The following is a 16,179-nucleotide window of genomic DNA, read 5'->3' as shown; positions in this document are numbered from 1 at the left end:
TCACATAGTGGGAGAAGAAACAAACTTCCTTGGATGTCCTTTGTAAGGGCACTAATCCCATTCCTGAGGGCTCTGTCCTCATGACTTAACTCCTCACAAGAGCTTCACCTCCTTATGCCATCACCTTGGGGGCTAGAATTTGCACATATGAATTTGGGGGGATACAGCATTCAGACCACAGCATCAGGTTTAGGAAAATGGGGATTGGGTAGAACACTGACAGATTAAAATGGGATTTCCAAAAGAATCTTTAATGACAAATGGAGAATGCTCACAATACATTAGTTGTTCATAATATTTTATTTTATATGGATATATTCATATATAGCATCTCAATTAAATATGTACATACATAGAGAGGGATGGAGAAGCTGGAAAAAATTGTTTATAGTGTTTATTTCTAGGTGGTGAGATGTAGGTAGATCTTAACTGAAAAGAATGTTATTTGACTTAAAAAATTTTGAAGTTTTCATATCAGCAGCTTTCTTATTCTGTGTAATAAGTGTACCTTATTTGTATTATCAGAAAAATTTATTTTCTTGATATCAGTGAGAAGAGGAAATGATTATGGGCCATGTGGGCACTTCAGTGCCCACAGACAACTAATAGGCATGCCACATGGTGCCCATATTACTGATGAGGAAACTGAAACTGAGAGAGATGAAGAAACTTGTCTTAGTCACATAGTTTAGTAAGTGACACCATAATTCTAATCTGGTGGTTTTGAGACACAAACTACATGTATATTGTTGGTTAAGATGTTATTTTAATGAAGGGACAGATACATTTGGAGGAATGTAGCTATGTGCAAGCTGCACATTAAGAAAAGACATTTGGCAAAAAGGAAATTACCAGTGGCCTGCAAAAGTCTCTTTTCCATGGGATAGCAAGAGTAACAAGTGATTTCCTCTTGAAGAGAGAAGGCTGTTGTGGAGAGTACAGAGCACCCAATTCCAACTTCCCACACCAGCCTTGACGGTTTACAGTAATGGTGTAGCACGACAAAGGTGTATATCTTGCTTATGTGATGTGGGTTGGCCTAGGGCTTCATTATGGCCACTATGGATTCAGGCTAAAGGAAGTGTCATCTGAGACATGCTTCTATGTTTGCCTTGGCGCAGAGGAAGGAAGGTTAGAATTGAATGCTAGCACTACATGCTTCTTCCTGAAAATGATGGTATTTTATTGGCTGAAGCCATACTCACAGGGAAAGGGAAGGTGTAGTTTTACCATGTGTCCATAAGGAGGACAACTGAAATACTGTAGGCTATCCTAATGATCACCACAGCAAGAAAACATTTCTTACTTTAAATGCTTCTGCTTTGGCAATAAAGGAAACATTTTGCAGAACTCTAATAAAACATTAAACATAGAAAGAACCATGGGCATTGTCTAGGAAACTGAGATTCTGAGATTTGAATGGTTGCTTACAAAAAGTTACAGTGTACCTTATGGTCCTTAATGTGCAATACTTCCATATCAATTGGAATGAGTTGGAAGTCTTGGCCTGCAACTCTTTTAATGACTCTACTTCCAAGGTGTTGGGAACAACATTCTTACATGGGACTAAGCATTATTGATGTTGGGAGCCAATGGCATTTCCATCAGTTAAAACACTGGATTACATATCCTAAGTGTCCAGGTTTCTTTGTGTGGTTATAGCTGAAACAACTATAAGGTGTTACTCTAAAATGTAATTATTTAAAGATGGATTACCATAGAACTCCTGGTGTTTGCCCAAGAAGTCTGATGGCAAGTGAATTAGTAACTTGGAAGTCCAGGTGAGTAGATTAGAGTCTATAGATTGCAGATAGTTCAGTTTCAAGGAATGAGAGAGAATTCAGCAGATGTGAATTCTTGAGACCTTTCCTGTCTATTCTGGAATCAGTATCATGTTTGAAATAAATAATAATTTGTGACAGGGTCAAGAGGCAAAGACCATCTCCTGTGGAGGGTCAGGCAGACTATATGAATTAGTCTGTGGAATGGCCATTATTCTGATAGGTATTTTTTTACACTATTGAGTACATAAAAAATAGGGACAAAAAGTAATAAAACTCTTATTTTAGCCTTAAGTATTGTTTTGCAGAAGAGTTTCTAGATATATTTGTAATATATGGGTTTTGTTGTTGTTGTTGTTTTTGGTACTGAGGACTGAACCCAGGCATGCTTTATCACTGAACTGCTTCTCTAGTCTTTTTTAATCTTTTCAATTTGAGATGAGATCTCATTAAATGCTTAGTAAAAACTTTGGATTCTTCTGATTCAGCCTCTCTAGTCACTTCGATTACACACGTGCCCCACCGTGCCTGGTCATATTAAAATATTATATGACTTATATGAGAACCTAAGAAAAACACAATTGTTTTTTTAAAATTGTATGTATTTATAAAGTTAAAGAATAATGCTATTTATTCTACAGTTAAATAGATGTGGTCCTGTGACTTTCATAGATTATTCTTTATATGTCTTGCTTTATTTTAAGCTGTTTTTAGTTTTGGCTTTGATTTAAATTGCATGGTCATTAAGTTTCCTCTTTCTATCAGGGCAAAATGGAGAGTTTTCTGAATCTTAAAAGCTTGTGATTTACCTTGGACGTGAACTATAATGCTTATTCTGAATAAATTCCATGTAAAACTGCAGAAATTGTGTAAAAAGTCTTTATGAATTGAAACTTAACATGTCATTGACACATTTTGAAGGGTGTTCTGTTGACTTTAGTGATGGATGAGCCCATTCTGCCAAGTGCAGCAGCGGGGAGGGGTGACTTAGAAACTCAAACATCAGCTCTGGAATCTAGAAACTTCCTGGAACCATGATTTTGAATCTGCAGAGTAGAAGCAGCCTGTGCAAGGCATGGCATTTCACCAGCTTTCTCCACGGAAGTCTCTGGAACAGAACCATAAACACCAACCCTTTTTGTTGTATGTTGGCTTTTAAAAGTCCCTAATGGTTTGGGGAGAGTAAGGCCTTGCCACGGGGCTCCCTAGTCCAATTTTTGGGACCTGGCTGAAAAACCCTGGATATTTGATAGTCTGGCTTATTTCTATGGTGTATTAGCACCCTATAAAAGTTACATGTCGTTTATTTCAAGTTTAGAACCCTCTCAAACTTCAGGGGCAAACCAAACTTGAACCCTTTGTGGCTGGAATTCTGTTTACCTTTGGCCAAATCTTGCTTCCTGAATATAAGTCTGGGAGGTGAGGTGAGAGGGGCTCCTGAGGCCCATGGACATCAAATAGCTGTGACCAAACAAGGCTTTGATAGGTTAAAACATAAGTGAATCTGAAACACATCGATTAACTTCCTGTCAAAGTACCCTGGAGTCTACACACAGGAGTAGATTGTGCCAGGAGAACTGTGTTGAGTGTTGCCTCCCTCTAACTGCAAGGAAGTAGCTGAGAATTTTGCCAAACGTGGGTTGAAATTGGGTCAAATCACTCACCCCTACTTCTAGAATAGATATTAAACAGTGGACTCAAAGGTGAGCCTTGGAGAAATATGGACTTTTATTTTTGTTTTTGCTGTCCTGGGCTTGGAATGCAGGGCCTTGTGTGTACTGGGCAAGTCCTCTGCTACTGAACTCTATCCCATCCCAAAATGGACATTTACAGTGTTAGAAACATTTATTTTTAATCAGTGATAAAGAGAGAGCTCCTAGAAACAGTGTCTCTACTTCAAGAGCACCCACAATTTCTTTGTATTTACCATTGGAACACAGGGTAGTCAGGAATGCCTTATACTTGAATGAAGGAGCAATCACATTCACAGCTCCATGTGCCTTTCAGATAGAGGAACTGATGAATGCCTTGGAGAAAACCAGGCAAGAACTGGATGCCACCAAAGCTCGCCTTGCCTCTACACAGCAGTCCCTGGCTGAGAAAGAAGCACACTTGGCCAACCTGCGGATAGAGAGGAGGAAACAGCTGGAGGAGATCCTGGAGATGAAGTGAGTATACATTTTTGCTTTCTTCATCTTTCCTAACCTCTCTCTGAGGGTGGCAAAGGGGAAAGGGCTGGAGAAGGTGAAGAAAGAGCATGGTGAAATAATAATTTGGCTAATACCTGACATTTGTGAGACTATGTTTCTTATTTTTTAAATTTTAATTTTGGTGTCTCAATTTGCACATTATCCACATCTGTTATTAAAAAAACACACACACACACACACATCCAGCATTAGAATTTGTGCCTGTGTTTTGTGGAAGGTGCTGGTATTCATAGATCTGTCACAGAGGTCTGAGTCAGCCAAGAGACAGAGGCCTCAAGCACAATGGTAATTTGAGCGCTGCTCAGAGTTAAGTGGAAACTTTTCTGAGGAGGTATTTCCTAATTGTGACTATAACTTTGCTAATTATATTCTTTTCACTTGTGCACAATGCCTGGCTTGTGTTTGCTTTCAGAGTCTCAAGGTTGGCACCTCTTTGTTTAGAAAGCAGAACTCTGATTTGCTGAGCTGATAAAAATAGTTTAGGAATCCCCCACCCACGCACCAAGGTGAAGGGAGAAAGTAAGGAAAGAAGAGATTTAGGGTTAGAACTGATTGATTTTTCTGATTTAATCAACAAAGTGGAGCCTGAATGCTGAGAAATGGTCCTTCTTATGACACACCCACATACACCTAGCTCTTATTCTACACTCTCAGTGAAACAGTAGCATGCAAGAATATATGAAAGAAAGAAAATCTTACTGGAAGATTTTTATAATAATCAATTGTAATGGATTTGTTTCTCAAAAACTAGTTAGGAAACAGCATCTCTAGAAGTGTGTAAATGAAATAATCACTAAGATATAATTTAAATCCTGCTTCCTTCCACAACAAGGGGAAACATACATAATTATGGCATCGTAAGCCTATAACACAGACTTTGAAATTGGTGGCTAGGTATAGAAGAGTGACCTTATGGTGACCCAGCAAGTCTTACACATGGTTAACATTAAACCCAGAAAGCTTAGATCATGGAAAATATGGAATAAAATATTTTGAAGGATTTAATAATGAGGACAAAACTTTTATGCCTCATCAACTACCTCAGTTTCTCCAAGACCAAAGACTAAGTAGGATTTTTTTTCACATATAAACTAGTATTTTTCCTAATAAAAATGATATAATAAAAACAGATACTATTATACTCAGTTTAGAAGTAAGGGAGCTGAGACTCAGAGAGATTCAAATAATTTGCTTAAGGCCATCTGGCCAGGATTAAAACCAAAGTCTTGGGCTGGAGTTGTGGCTCAAGTGGTGGAATGCTTGCTTAGCACACGTGAGGAACTGGGTTTTATCCTTCACACCACATATTGTGTCCACCTAAAACTAATAAATAAATAAATAAGTAAACACACACACACACACACACACACACACACACACATATATACATACATACATATATACATACAACAAAGTCTTCTGCCTCGCCCTTTCTTTCTACTACCTCATTTTCTTGTGGAGCTTTTGTGAACTTCATCAAGTCTGGGACTTTTGTCTGTCTCAATCACTGGAGAAATTTCTCTGCTTTTAGCAGAGCTGGGAATATGGTAGGCACTCAACTGTTTGTCAAATGAGTGAATAGTTAAAATTCTGTAGACTGAATTTTATGTCATTGAACAGAAAAGTATTTAAAGCTTCTGTGACATTATCATACCTTTTTCAATAATTTATTATCAATAGTCAGTTCCCATACTAATGTACTGACAATATGGATAATAGATTCTATCAGCAGTTATTGTGTTCTGTTTCCCATCATTCTCCAGTTGTTCCCAGGTTAACTCTGTATTTCCTGAAGTAGTGTATCATGCCACCTTAGTGACTTCCTGCTTTAAAAAGAGCATATACATAATCTCAAGGTTTTAGGAGAATAAGTAATAAGGGTAATGTGCTTGTTTGGGAGTCATCAGACCTGGGTTGTGATCCTATCACTTCCCCTTGTGTCTACATGACTTGGAGGAAGTGCCCTCAACCTCAGTGACCCTCGGGTTTCCTCTGTAATGATTTGCATGGGGGTGATTATGAGGAGAGGTATTAGGTAGAGGGTTTGGCACACAGGAAATGATATATGTGTATAAAGGGCTCAATCAGCCAATGAAAATATGTCATTTGTTTACTATACTCTATGAAGACTATCATTTATCTAAAGTTTGGATTATTTTTTTAGAACATATAAACCTTTCCATGTGTATGTTTTCCCACTTAATTTCATGATTTCAGATAGCACCTAACTAAGACCTCTTTTGATGAATTGCCACATTATTACTGAAGTGCTTAATCTGCTGCCACTGTAAAATAAATACAAAATTCCTCTTTTAATTTTCCTTTGGTAAAAGGAACAAAGCCCTGCTTCATTAAGTCCCGTATGGATCCCATTCATTATTCAATTGGCCCCGCAGCCCAACTTTCGAACTCCTTACCTGCAACTATGAAAGACACAGGTATAAGGCAAATATATTGACTGAGATCCCTAGGCTCAGCAGCCTCTTGGGTGTTCGTGTCAACTAATTGGTTTTATTGATCATGATTTTTGAGTCAAATTGACATATTGGTTATTCGACCTTGACTGAGTTGATGTAAGTTAGTGGAATCAACCAGATGTGTATTATCATCATTGATACTTACTATCAAAACTTAGTTTTTCATTTAACTGACATTCATCATGCAATATTGTTACCAGTTCTATCCAGTTTGCAAACCCCAGTAGAAAAGGAGAAGCTACACAGTGTTTAAAGGAAAGGGGTGGAGCCATAAGGCAAGAGAAATGTATGCTCTCATAACTCATTTTTCATCTCACTTGCCTCAAAGTATGAAAAGAGATTACTCTGCTCTTGCCTCAGTTTTTCCTTCAGTAAAATGGAGGTGATAATATCTGTTCTTCCTATTCTACATATGTGTGATAGGGACAGGATTTTTAAAAAGTACTGGACTAAGGCTAATATAAAACAGCATATGTGAAAGTGCTTTGAAACATAAAAAGGGCTTTTAAAATGAGAGGTGTTGTCTGTTAAATTCATTGCAAAATCAAAAGGCATAGAGTTTTAGAATTGGAAGGCAGTTTTAGAATCAGACCCAACTTCTCAGCCTGCATAAGCCATACTCCCTTCCACATAATTACTGATAAGGAATTTGCCAGGCCCTGGTAGATACCATTCCCATTAGAAGCAGTGGACTCACAGGTGGTGGTTCATGTTCAGTGGCTCATGGAGAGAGCTCAATGCATTGTTACACAGAACTGAAATGTCTTTCCATGTAATCTTTCCATTTGTCCTGATTCTTTTTCAGAATTATGCAGAATTTATCAGAATCACACACATAGGATAGATGGCCTTTTACATACTTGTTAGATAATATTGTTCGTTTGAGAAATAAGGGTAGAAAAAATGGAGAAGCAAAACTGAAATAATAAAAAATCACCCTGAAATAATAAAAAATCACCGATGATGCTAACATAGAAGTAGACACCAATGGCATTTGGCATATACTTGTATAAATGTTGTTCCCCACATACTTTTAAAAAAAGAAGATTAGATTGTATTTGCATGTTTTATAAGTCCTACTTCTTTTGCTTTCTGAATGCAAACACCTTTCATGTCACAATCATAGAAATGTGTTTTTTTTTAAATCATGCAATATACTGTCATATAGGTTTACCCCATTATTGAGTATCTGTTTTGGTCTAATATTTTGCATCGCTTTCATAGCAAACTGCTATTTAATTTTATTGATTTACTTTGAAGTAATTATAGTTTGACATAAAATTGCAAAATAAGAGATTTTTTTTTATGATCTTCATCCCTTACAACATTGGTAACATCTTACAATAGTAATTATGGAAATTGATAATGGTACAACCTGCCAACTTTATGCAGATTGCTCCAGTTTTACATGCATTGGGGTGTGGGGGGGGTTGCAGTTTTATCACAGGTATAGATTTATGTCAAATCTACCACAGTCAAAATTATAGATCTCTTCCATTCATTCTTGTAGGGATCATTGGTCCTATCTTTTGGTAGTTCATCCACTCCCCACTGATGCATGTGTGTGTGTTACATCATTTTGGGACATGTGCCAAAAAGTTGGAAATATATACCATTCTGGCCTACATTTTCTTCTGCCATTCTTTTTGGGTGGGCAGAGAACTGTCCTCTTATTTTTAAATTTTGATTGAATTAGAGTGAGAAAAATATGATCTGGTTTTTCTAACTTAAAGATTTCTCATGATGTGACTTTATTTACAGTGAAATTTTCTGATTGGACCTTGAGAACCTGTAACATGTTAGGGATCCAGTAAACATAAGTGGAATGAAAGAGTGAATGAGTTCAAAGATTCATAGCTTTTCACAGGCACTGTTCTAGTGAACAACCCACAAAAAACCCTTGGCCTTGTTGAGATCTTAATTTTAATCAAATGAGTGAAGGAGATGAGTGAAGAAATAAATAAGCCAATAAGTGACTAGATAGATGAATAAAGTGGTTTCTTGCATGACCAAAGAGGTTTGGAATCCCACTTAGATGTCATTTCTAAAGGTAAGTTATTTGGGATGTGGGGAGACATGGATAATGTTGCGAACCTCCCCATCATATATGTTTCAGTCGGCTTTTATGCTGCTGTGACTAAAAGATCTGGCAAGAACAATTTTAGAGGAGAGAAAGTTCATTTGGGGGCTCATGGTTTCATAGGTATCTGGCTCCATTCCTCTGGGCTTGAGGTGAGGCAGAACATCAGGGTGGCAGAGTGTGACAGAGGAAAGAAGCTCACAAGGCGATCAGAAAGCAAAGAGAGAGAGAGGGACTCCACTTGCCACATAAATATAATATATATACACACACCCCAGAGGCACACCCCAATGCCCACCTCCTCCAGCCACATCCTACCAGCCTTCAATTATACTCAATCCCCCGTGAGGGGGATTAATTCACTGATTGGGTCAAGGCCCTCATAACCCAATCATTTCTCCTCTGAATCTTTTTGAATTGTATCACACATGAGCTTTCAGGGTATACTTCACATCCAAACCATAACAATGTGAGAACGTTCTTAGGAACTGAAACCAAATTTATTCCAATTTTAGGCTATAAATATGTTAGATACTGGATTCTTCAACCCAACACCCCTTCTTCAGTTTGATTTTTATTGGTTGGTGTTCTAACTATTGGTCATTATTTCCACCCTGGAAGGAACTAACAGTTCTCCACTATATATTTTCATAGAAGAACATAACATTCTTCTTTCCCTATGTATAAGATTTTTACTTAAAAATATCCCAAACCCCTTGCTAAAACATTTCATAATAGTTCATCTGTTACATATGTCCCTATTTAAAGGAAATTTTATTAAAAGAATATTAAGAACATTATTCTATATGTTTGGTTTCATTAATACTAGTTAATAAGCTTACATTCTAGTAACCAAAGCTCAATTATTTAATTTGTGTCAGGTGAATTTGATATCTGTGGCTAAAAGGAATGGAGGGCCTTCAGATAAAGTGCTTAAAATTTGTGTGCGTTTTCTCAGATGATTTTAACTACCACAGAAATTTAATAGGTAGACAAGCAGCTAACTGATATTTTTCATTTAGTATAAAATGTTCTGTTGAATAAGGGTTTTAATGACTAGTTGATAATTTGAAGTGTGCCTTTTAAACTTTTCATAGTGATTTCCTGTGCTTATGTTATGTAAAAAATGTAAGCAGACCCCTACATTTTTAACTCTTCCAATGGTGTTCAATCCATCTTAATTTACTGGGTATTGTTGGATTTTAGACATCTTCTTCAGATAGCCTCACAAGCCTTTGTATACACTGGGTTATTTTAGGACATTTACAGTGAGGTAAGGCAGCAGCTCATTCTAGGGCATTATCCTGTTGGCCCCTTTGATCTGGGATCCTTTCTGGAGAGCCACTCATTAGGTAAGTACCCTTCAAAGGAGAGGCAGCATGCAGAAAATGATAAAATCAATTTATTCTCTACTTCATGCCAACATGAGAAAAGACAAATGACATTTCTTTAGGGAGGAATCCTAAGTGCCTGGCAATTTGCACAGGATAAATGGAGCCTGGAAGAGGAGTTTTGAAGGCAACTGTTACTTAAAATTGATAAACTCAGTAGCAAGGGGGCTGTACTATTTTACAGAGACCTTATGGGGATTGAATGAGATTATCCATTTATGAGAAAGTGATTTTTAAGCCATACAAGGCTATAATCATGTCTTATGTTACTATTAATATGCTAGGTATGTTCTTACAGTTAACATACCTGATCCTGTTTCAAATTACAACTTCACTTTGTGAATTCAACAGTTTTATTTTTTGCTACAGCACACTTCTTTCTCTAATCAGTGGTTTATTTGTAAAAACTTAGTTAAGTCCAATTAAAAATATTAAGTACTATGATAGTGTGTCCTAGATACCCTTGTCTATTTCAGTTTGCCACATGCTCAGTTCTAAAAGATCTTTGAGTTAGCTGGAACACCAGTGAAGCCTCTTGAGGCCTCTTGAATGACCTGCAGTGATTAGACTGCAGTGGCAGGGAGGGAATAAAGGTCACGAAGAATGGCTCATTCGAAGTTGAATTTGGTTTGAGCTTCAGGCAGTGGCCTAAGTGCACATTTGCTTACCACTCATGATTTCTGTTTCCCTTTCTAAACCCTAAAGTGGGTGGCTTAGAGCTTGCTGTACACAAAACATAGAGTGGGTAAGTCAAAGTTAACTATAAAGAAAATAACTTTAGAATGGTAGAATGTTCCAGTTAACTTTGTATGCAGGGAACAAAGAGCCCCACATTCTGGAGGCTCAAACTTGTATGTTTCTTGTCACCAGGGACCTATGCTTCTTCAGGCTCAGTACTTTGGCATTGTTAGCATTTGGCTTCCACCTCATGACGCAAAACTTACCTCAGCTTCATCTATCCAATCCATATTCCAACCAGCAGAAAGAAGGAAAAAAAGAAAGCACCCTTTCTGACCTTTAAGTTGCACATACCACTCATTGACATCTGAGTCATCTAACAGTTCATTCAGTAAATAGTTGTTGAGCATCTGCTATGTGCAAAGACTGTTCTAAGCCCTAGGCACTTATCTAAGTGTTGGTCTAAGCGAACAGAAAGGACTGAACAAAAATCCTTCTGTTCGTGGAGATTACATTCTATAAAATGCCAGATCTAGTGTGTGTGTGTGTGTGTGTGTGTGTGTATGGGGGATACACTGACCAGAATTTTAGGTCACATGGTCACACTAGCTTCCAGTAGGAAAATTTAGTCTTTAGTTCAAGTAGGAAAATTTAGTCTTTAGCTTGTTAGCTATATGCCCAGCTAACATCCTGAGAATCTATTACTATGGAAGTAAATGAAAGAATGGATAGGGAGCAATTAATAGTCTCTCTACCATAATGAAAAAAAAGGAAAAGGAGAAGAAGAATACCAACTGATTCCTTATCTCACTGAGCATAAAAAAATAATAATAACTTTGCAACTACACCTTTAGAGAGAATATTCCTAATAGACATTTGCTCCTAAGTGTGTGTGTCTAGTGAATATCTGAGTCACTTCTGGAGATCATGGTTGATAAAAACATGAAGAATCATACAGTGGGTGAACAAGCTGAGGGATATTTGGATATCTCATTATACTTGGGATTGCTGATGGGTGAAGGTTGTTAGGTCTACAGAAGCCAAGAAGACCGAGGGTTCTTTAAATTGTTAAAGGGGTGACATATAAGAAAAGATTTTATGCTGCCTTGGAAGACTGTGCTAGAGCTTCAATGCTAAAGAACTCTGTAGCAGCAGGAACTCTCTTACCTGTTCCAGGTGAATTTCCATCCCAACTAGAGGGGCCATGGAGATCTCCATAATTCTATTTATGTTCCACTAAATAAATGACTTGGGAAGTAGATGATACTTAGGTCCTGCTGGGATCTTCTTTGTTTTGTCCCTTGAGGAATTCTATTGGAATGCAGAAATTTCTATCAAAGATCAAAAATTACATCTTGATTCTAGACCCTGCTCTCTCTTATAAGGTTGCAATAGAATTCCCCTGTATTTTGTGCACAGCTTTTACTTTTCATAATACTGTTTGAATATGAAATATATAAGCAAGAAGATATGAGTTTCACAAATGATTATAGGAAAAGAATTGAATGGATTAAGTTGCACATCATATAGAATGAAGACCCTTCACTAGTCCTGTGATAAGGATTGTATTCTGCTTAAAATGCCTTCAGAGCATTACACTAGCCCACCTATATGTACTATTCAGTGCATGCACACTTTGGACCATGGGATTAATCTGAACAGTGAACATAGATTAAGTACTTCCTACATATCAGGCATGAGCTAAGTACTTCATTTGCATATTGCTGCCATTTTCTGCAAGCTGGGCAGAGTGATTGCTCCCATTCTGCAGATGCAGACACTGAAGATCCGATACCTGGAACCAAATCTGCTTGATATAGCCTACACACAGAACACAGTTTTTTAGTGAAGAACTTGGGATATCATTTTAAGATTCTCAAGTCTGGGACCAGTTTTGATTAACTAGTAGAAGCATCAAGCAGAGAGATGCTTCTTCCACTTTGCCCCAGGGGAGCAGGACAGCAGGCTGGTGCATTGGGAGAGGGAGGAGGCAGGAAGAGGACTAGATGAGGAAGGCGTTTGAAGTTTGCTTCCTTATCTTAAAACAAAATAAGGGAAATCCTGTCTTTTGGCCCCAAACATTCACTGTGTATAGTTTTAGTAGTGAAAAATGTCAGTCAAATGGGCCCTGGGCTTGGTGGTTTTTAATGGAAATACAAACATTTTCTGAGCTAGAGAAGTATAGGCTTTCACCTTAAATAATCATAATCAGCAGTTAAATAATCTAAAGGCTTGTGAATTGTACAGCTTAAGTAATTCCAAGCACCATACTTTATGTTATCTCCATCTTCACAGCAGCCCCAGGGGGACCAGGAAAGGTCACCCATTAAAAGGAGAAAGAGAAATGTATGGACCTCCCAACCTCCTGAAACATGGCAAGTCAAAGGGGGTGTTGTGGCCCTCTCTTCCCATCCAAGAGCAACATCACATTGGAAGAAATCCAAGAAGGACCTGATCTAACACTGTAGGAGGCACTACCAGTTTTAACCCTATGAGGCAAGGATAGGACAGCCACATCACACAAAGAGAGACCAAGGGACAGTAGAGCCACATATCCAGTCCTAAAAGAAGGATTTTCTGGAGCAGTGATCAGGGCTCTCAGGATTAGCATTCACAGCTTAAATCTACTCACAGTAGCAGTGTGAGCCCCGGAAACCTGAGACCATTTCTCCATGTGTGATGAGGTCTCTGGACTCAGATGAACGCGTTAAATTCTCCAAAGCCATGGCTCTCAACCTGATTTTGTTCTTCAGAACACTTGGCAAAGTCAGGATGTAGTTTTGGTTGTCATGACTGGAGTAGAAGGTACTCCTGAAACCTAGTGGATAGAGACCATAGATGCTGTCAAACATCCAGCAGTGCACAAAGCAGCCCCCCAACAACAAAGAATTACCTGGCCCCAAATGCCAATGATGTTTTTGTTGAGAAACTCATAATTAATCTCCCTTTTTAGATTGGTGTACTTTAACTGTGGGAGAGAAGAAAAGCTTTGTAGGGTCTCATCTTTGATTTAGCCTGTCCTATTTTATTTTATTTTTTTAATATTTAGTTGTAGATGGTCATAATATCTTTATTTAATTAATTTATATGTGGTGCTGAGGATCCAACCCAATGCCTCACACATGCAAAGCAAGTGCTGTACCACTGAACTACAACTGCAGCCACCTTATTTTCAAAGGTGACTCAAAGAGGATGTGTTTTCTCAGGGTGATGATCAGGCCTCAAGGATGTAGTAGCTTGGGTATTTTGTGTAGGACTGATTGAGTTTGACCTCTTGGCTCTGGCTTGCTTTGTTAGAATTTCAAACCGACTTACCAAGTAGCTCCCTAATGGAATTATCAAGGGTTTCAGATCCAAATCCTCAAGTGCCTAATCTCCCTATGAGATATAAACCCTGACTGGGATCTGAAAGCCTTGTTTTGTTAATGCCTGTTTAAAAGAGCATCCAAGCCTGCCTGTCTCTGGAATCCATCATTCTTTAATGTGTAACTTTCTGTTCCTCAGTTTCCCCAAATACAGATTAAGAGTGTGAAACTGGACAGTTCGCAAGGGTTAGACCAGTCCTAGAAATTGGTACGTGATTGTAGTGGTCCCCGACCCCCTCTCCACCTTTGCCTCTCACTTGCATTTGTTCCTTCCTTCATGACATCCCTCTGGGTAGCCAGGCCTTCATCTAGGGAAACATTTCTGCCGATGGTTGTTTATGGGAGAAAATTTAGAAGTAGAACACTAAACATGTGAAGACTTTATGCAAGAGCAGAGCCTTTCAGAAGGAAAGATTGTTCCTCAGATAGATGCCAGGTTCATGTTTTGATTGTGAAGAACAGGATTTGGGGCAAATCTTAATTTGTAGAGTTTCTCTGGCTCCCTGTAATATCCTCCTTGAATAGGAAAAGTCTAATTCAGATGTTATTGGGGAAGCTACGACTCTAATGTAGAGGATAGACATCAAGATCTGTATCCTCATTGGAGACATCACAAAAGGTGTCGAGTCAGTGAAGATGTATGAGTGGGTCGAGGAGCACAGCATGGAGGTGGGGAAGAATTTGGGTTGTCTTGGTCCCTGGTAAGTTTTAAATGACCATTGTGGGAGAAATGAATGAAATGACTCTTCATTGTTTCCTGATGCTACTGCCTACCTTTTTCATCCAGCTGGCTGCCTTTCCTAAATTTCCACTCCCTGATCAGCTCCTCCTTTTCTGCCACTTCCTAGTCATAGAATTTAGGAACCAACAGATTGGGAAAATTAAAATGCTTGAGCTTTGGATTAAGCTGCTCTCTCTGGGGGTCTTAAATCGAATCTGCAGGAGCTTGAGGCCAACTTTGGAAATCTGCTATCATCTCACGCTCCATGCTTCACTCTGAGTGCATTGCAGCCCCGGTGCCAGCATGCACTTGTGATAACAGGTAAATTTCTGACTTTCTATTGTATTTTAAAGTTGATGTTTGTGTGTTCACCTCCCCAAGCCCTGAGCTTAGAGCTTCTAAATCCTCCTGACTCTGCCTCTGAAAATTTTCTTGGAAAATGCTTCCTTCAATGCATTTCTGAGGTTCTTGTTAGCTAGTGCTTTATAAGGTCCTGTGGGATTGGGTAAGCCCAAGGCTATTCTCTGCTCCCTACCCCCATCATTCTCTGGGGAAACTGACCCTATGGGCTGCATCACCAGGATTCCCTTGCTGGCTGTGTTCTGGTTGGGTCTGAAGTCAATATGAGGCACTGCAGGAGATGGGAGGGTGGGGGGAGAAAAAGGCTAGAGAATGTTCCCCCAGCCCCAGTTTCTTGCCACATCTCATAGCAGGGGCTTCTCTCCATGACTACAGCCCCCTCTGAACAGAGCCCATCCATGGCTCCCTGTCACCACAGTTAGCTCATTTTTGCATTCGTCCCTTCAGCCTAATGTGGCAATGGTTGCCTGCTGTTGCCAGTTTCTGGATGGCTCAGCATCTCTTGTTTGTTTCATTAACCCTGCTCACCCCTTCTTCTGAAGCCCCTTCATTGAAGTCTCCTCATTGGAACCATCTGTGGTAGATTCCATTTCCTTCAGGATCCAGACTAGCACAGTGGGGAGGGCTATGGTGCCTTGGTCAGATGCATAAGATTGTGAGAATGATTTAAGAAAGTGTTGTTAGAAAATGTTTACATTTCCCATATTAAATAATTTTGGGAAAAGAAGTAGGTTGTTTGATGCTAAAGTCAAAACACTAAAACAAACCCTTCATTCTGTGGTTTTCTAAAAATGAATGGCTTTCAAATGACCCTTCGACATGAGTGACTGCTGCTGCCCCCACCTTAGAAAGATGTGTGGCTGAGGTTCCCAGAGTCAGGCTGAGTCTTGGACTAGCAAAAACAGTTCCCTCCTCTTGCCACATCCAATGGGAAGAACTGCTCCTTTGTTCTACAGATGTCGGGGAGTTGCTTTGGCTGAAAGGAAGAGGTTCTTGAGATGCACTGGAGGAAAGTTTTCCAGGAGCATATCATTCTTTCAGTCAAGCTCAGAGCATTTTTGGTTTTGGGCAACTGAAGGCATCTGTGGTTTTCTGTAGCAGCTACTGTTTTGTAGC

At 38.9% G+C, this 16,179-nt stretch overlaps 1 protein-coding gene across 1 annotated transcript in view; it reads left to right on the top strand.

The window, feature by feature from the left end:
* LOC139706414 (ERC protein 2-like) overlaps nucleotides 1-16,179 on the top strand; it is a gene marked incomplete at its 5' end in the record, with an annotated part of 375,567 nt that overhangs the window by 240,399 nt on the left and 118,989 nt on the right. Inside the window, one exon of the mRNA XM_071614423.1 lies at nucleotides 3,789-3,949. Within this exon, the coding sequence (XP_071470524.1) occupies nucleotides 3,789-3,949 (161 nt within the window). The remainder of the gene's footprint in view (nucleotides 1-3,788; nucleotides 3,950-16,179) is intronic.

This window comes from Marmota flaviventris, chromosome 1, assembly GCF_047511675.1.
Source record: "Marmota flaviventris isolate mMarFla1 chromosome 1, mMarFla1.hap1, whole genome shotgun sequence".
Classification (NCBI taxonomy): Eukaryota; Metazoa; Chordata; class Mammalia; order Rodentia; family Sciuridae; genus Marmota; species Marmota flaviventris.
This window is presented reverse-complemented; position numbering and strand designations above follow the sequence as displayed.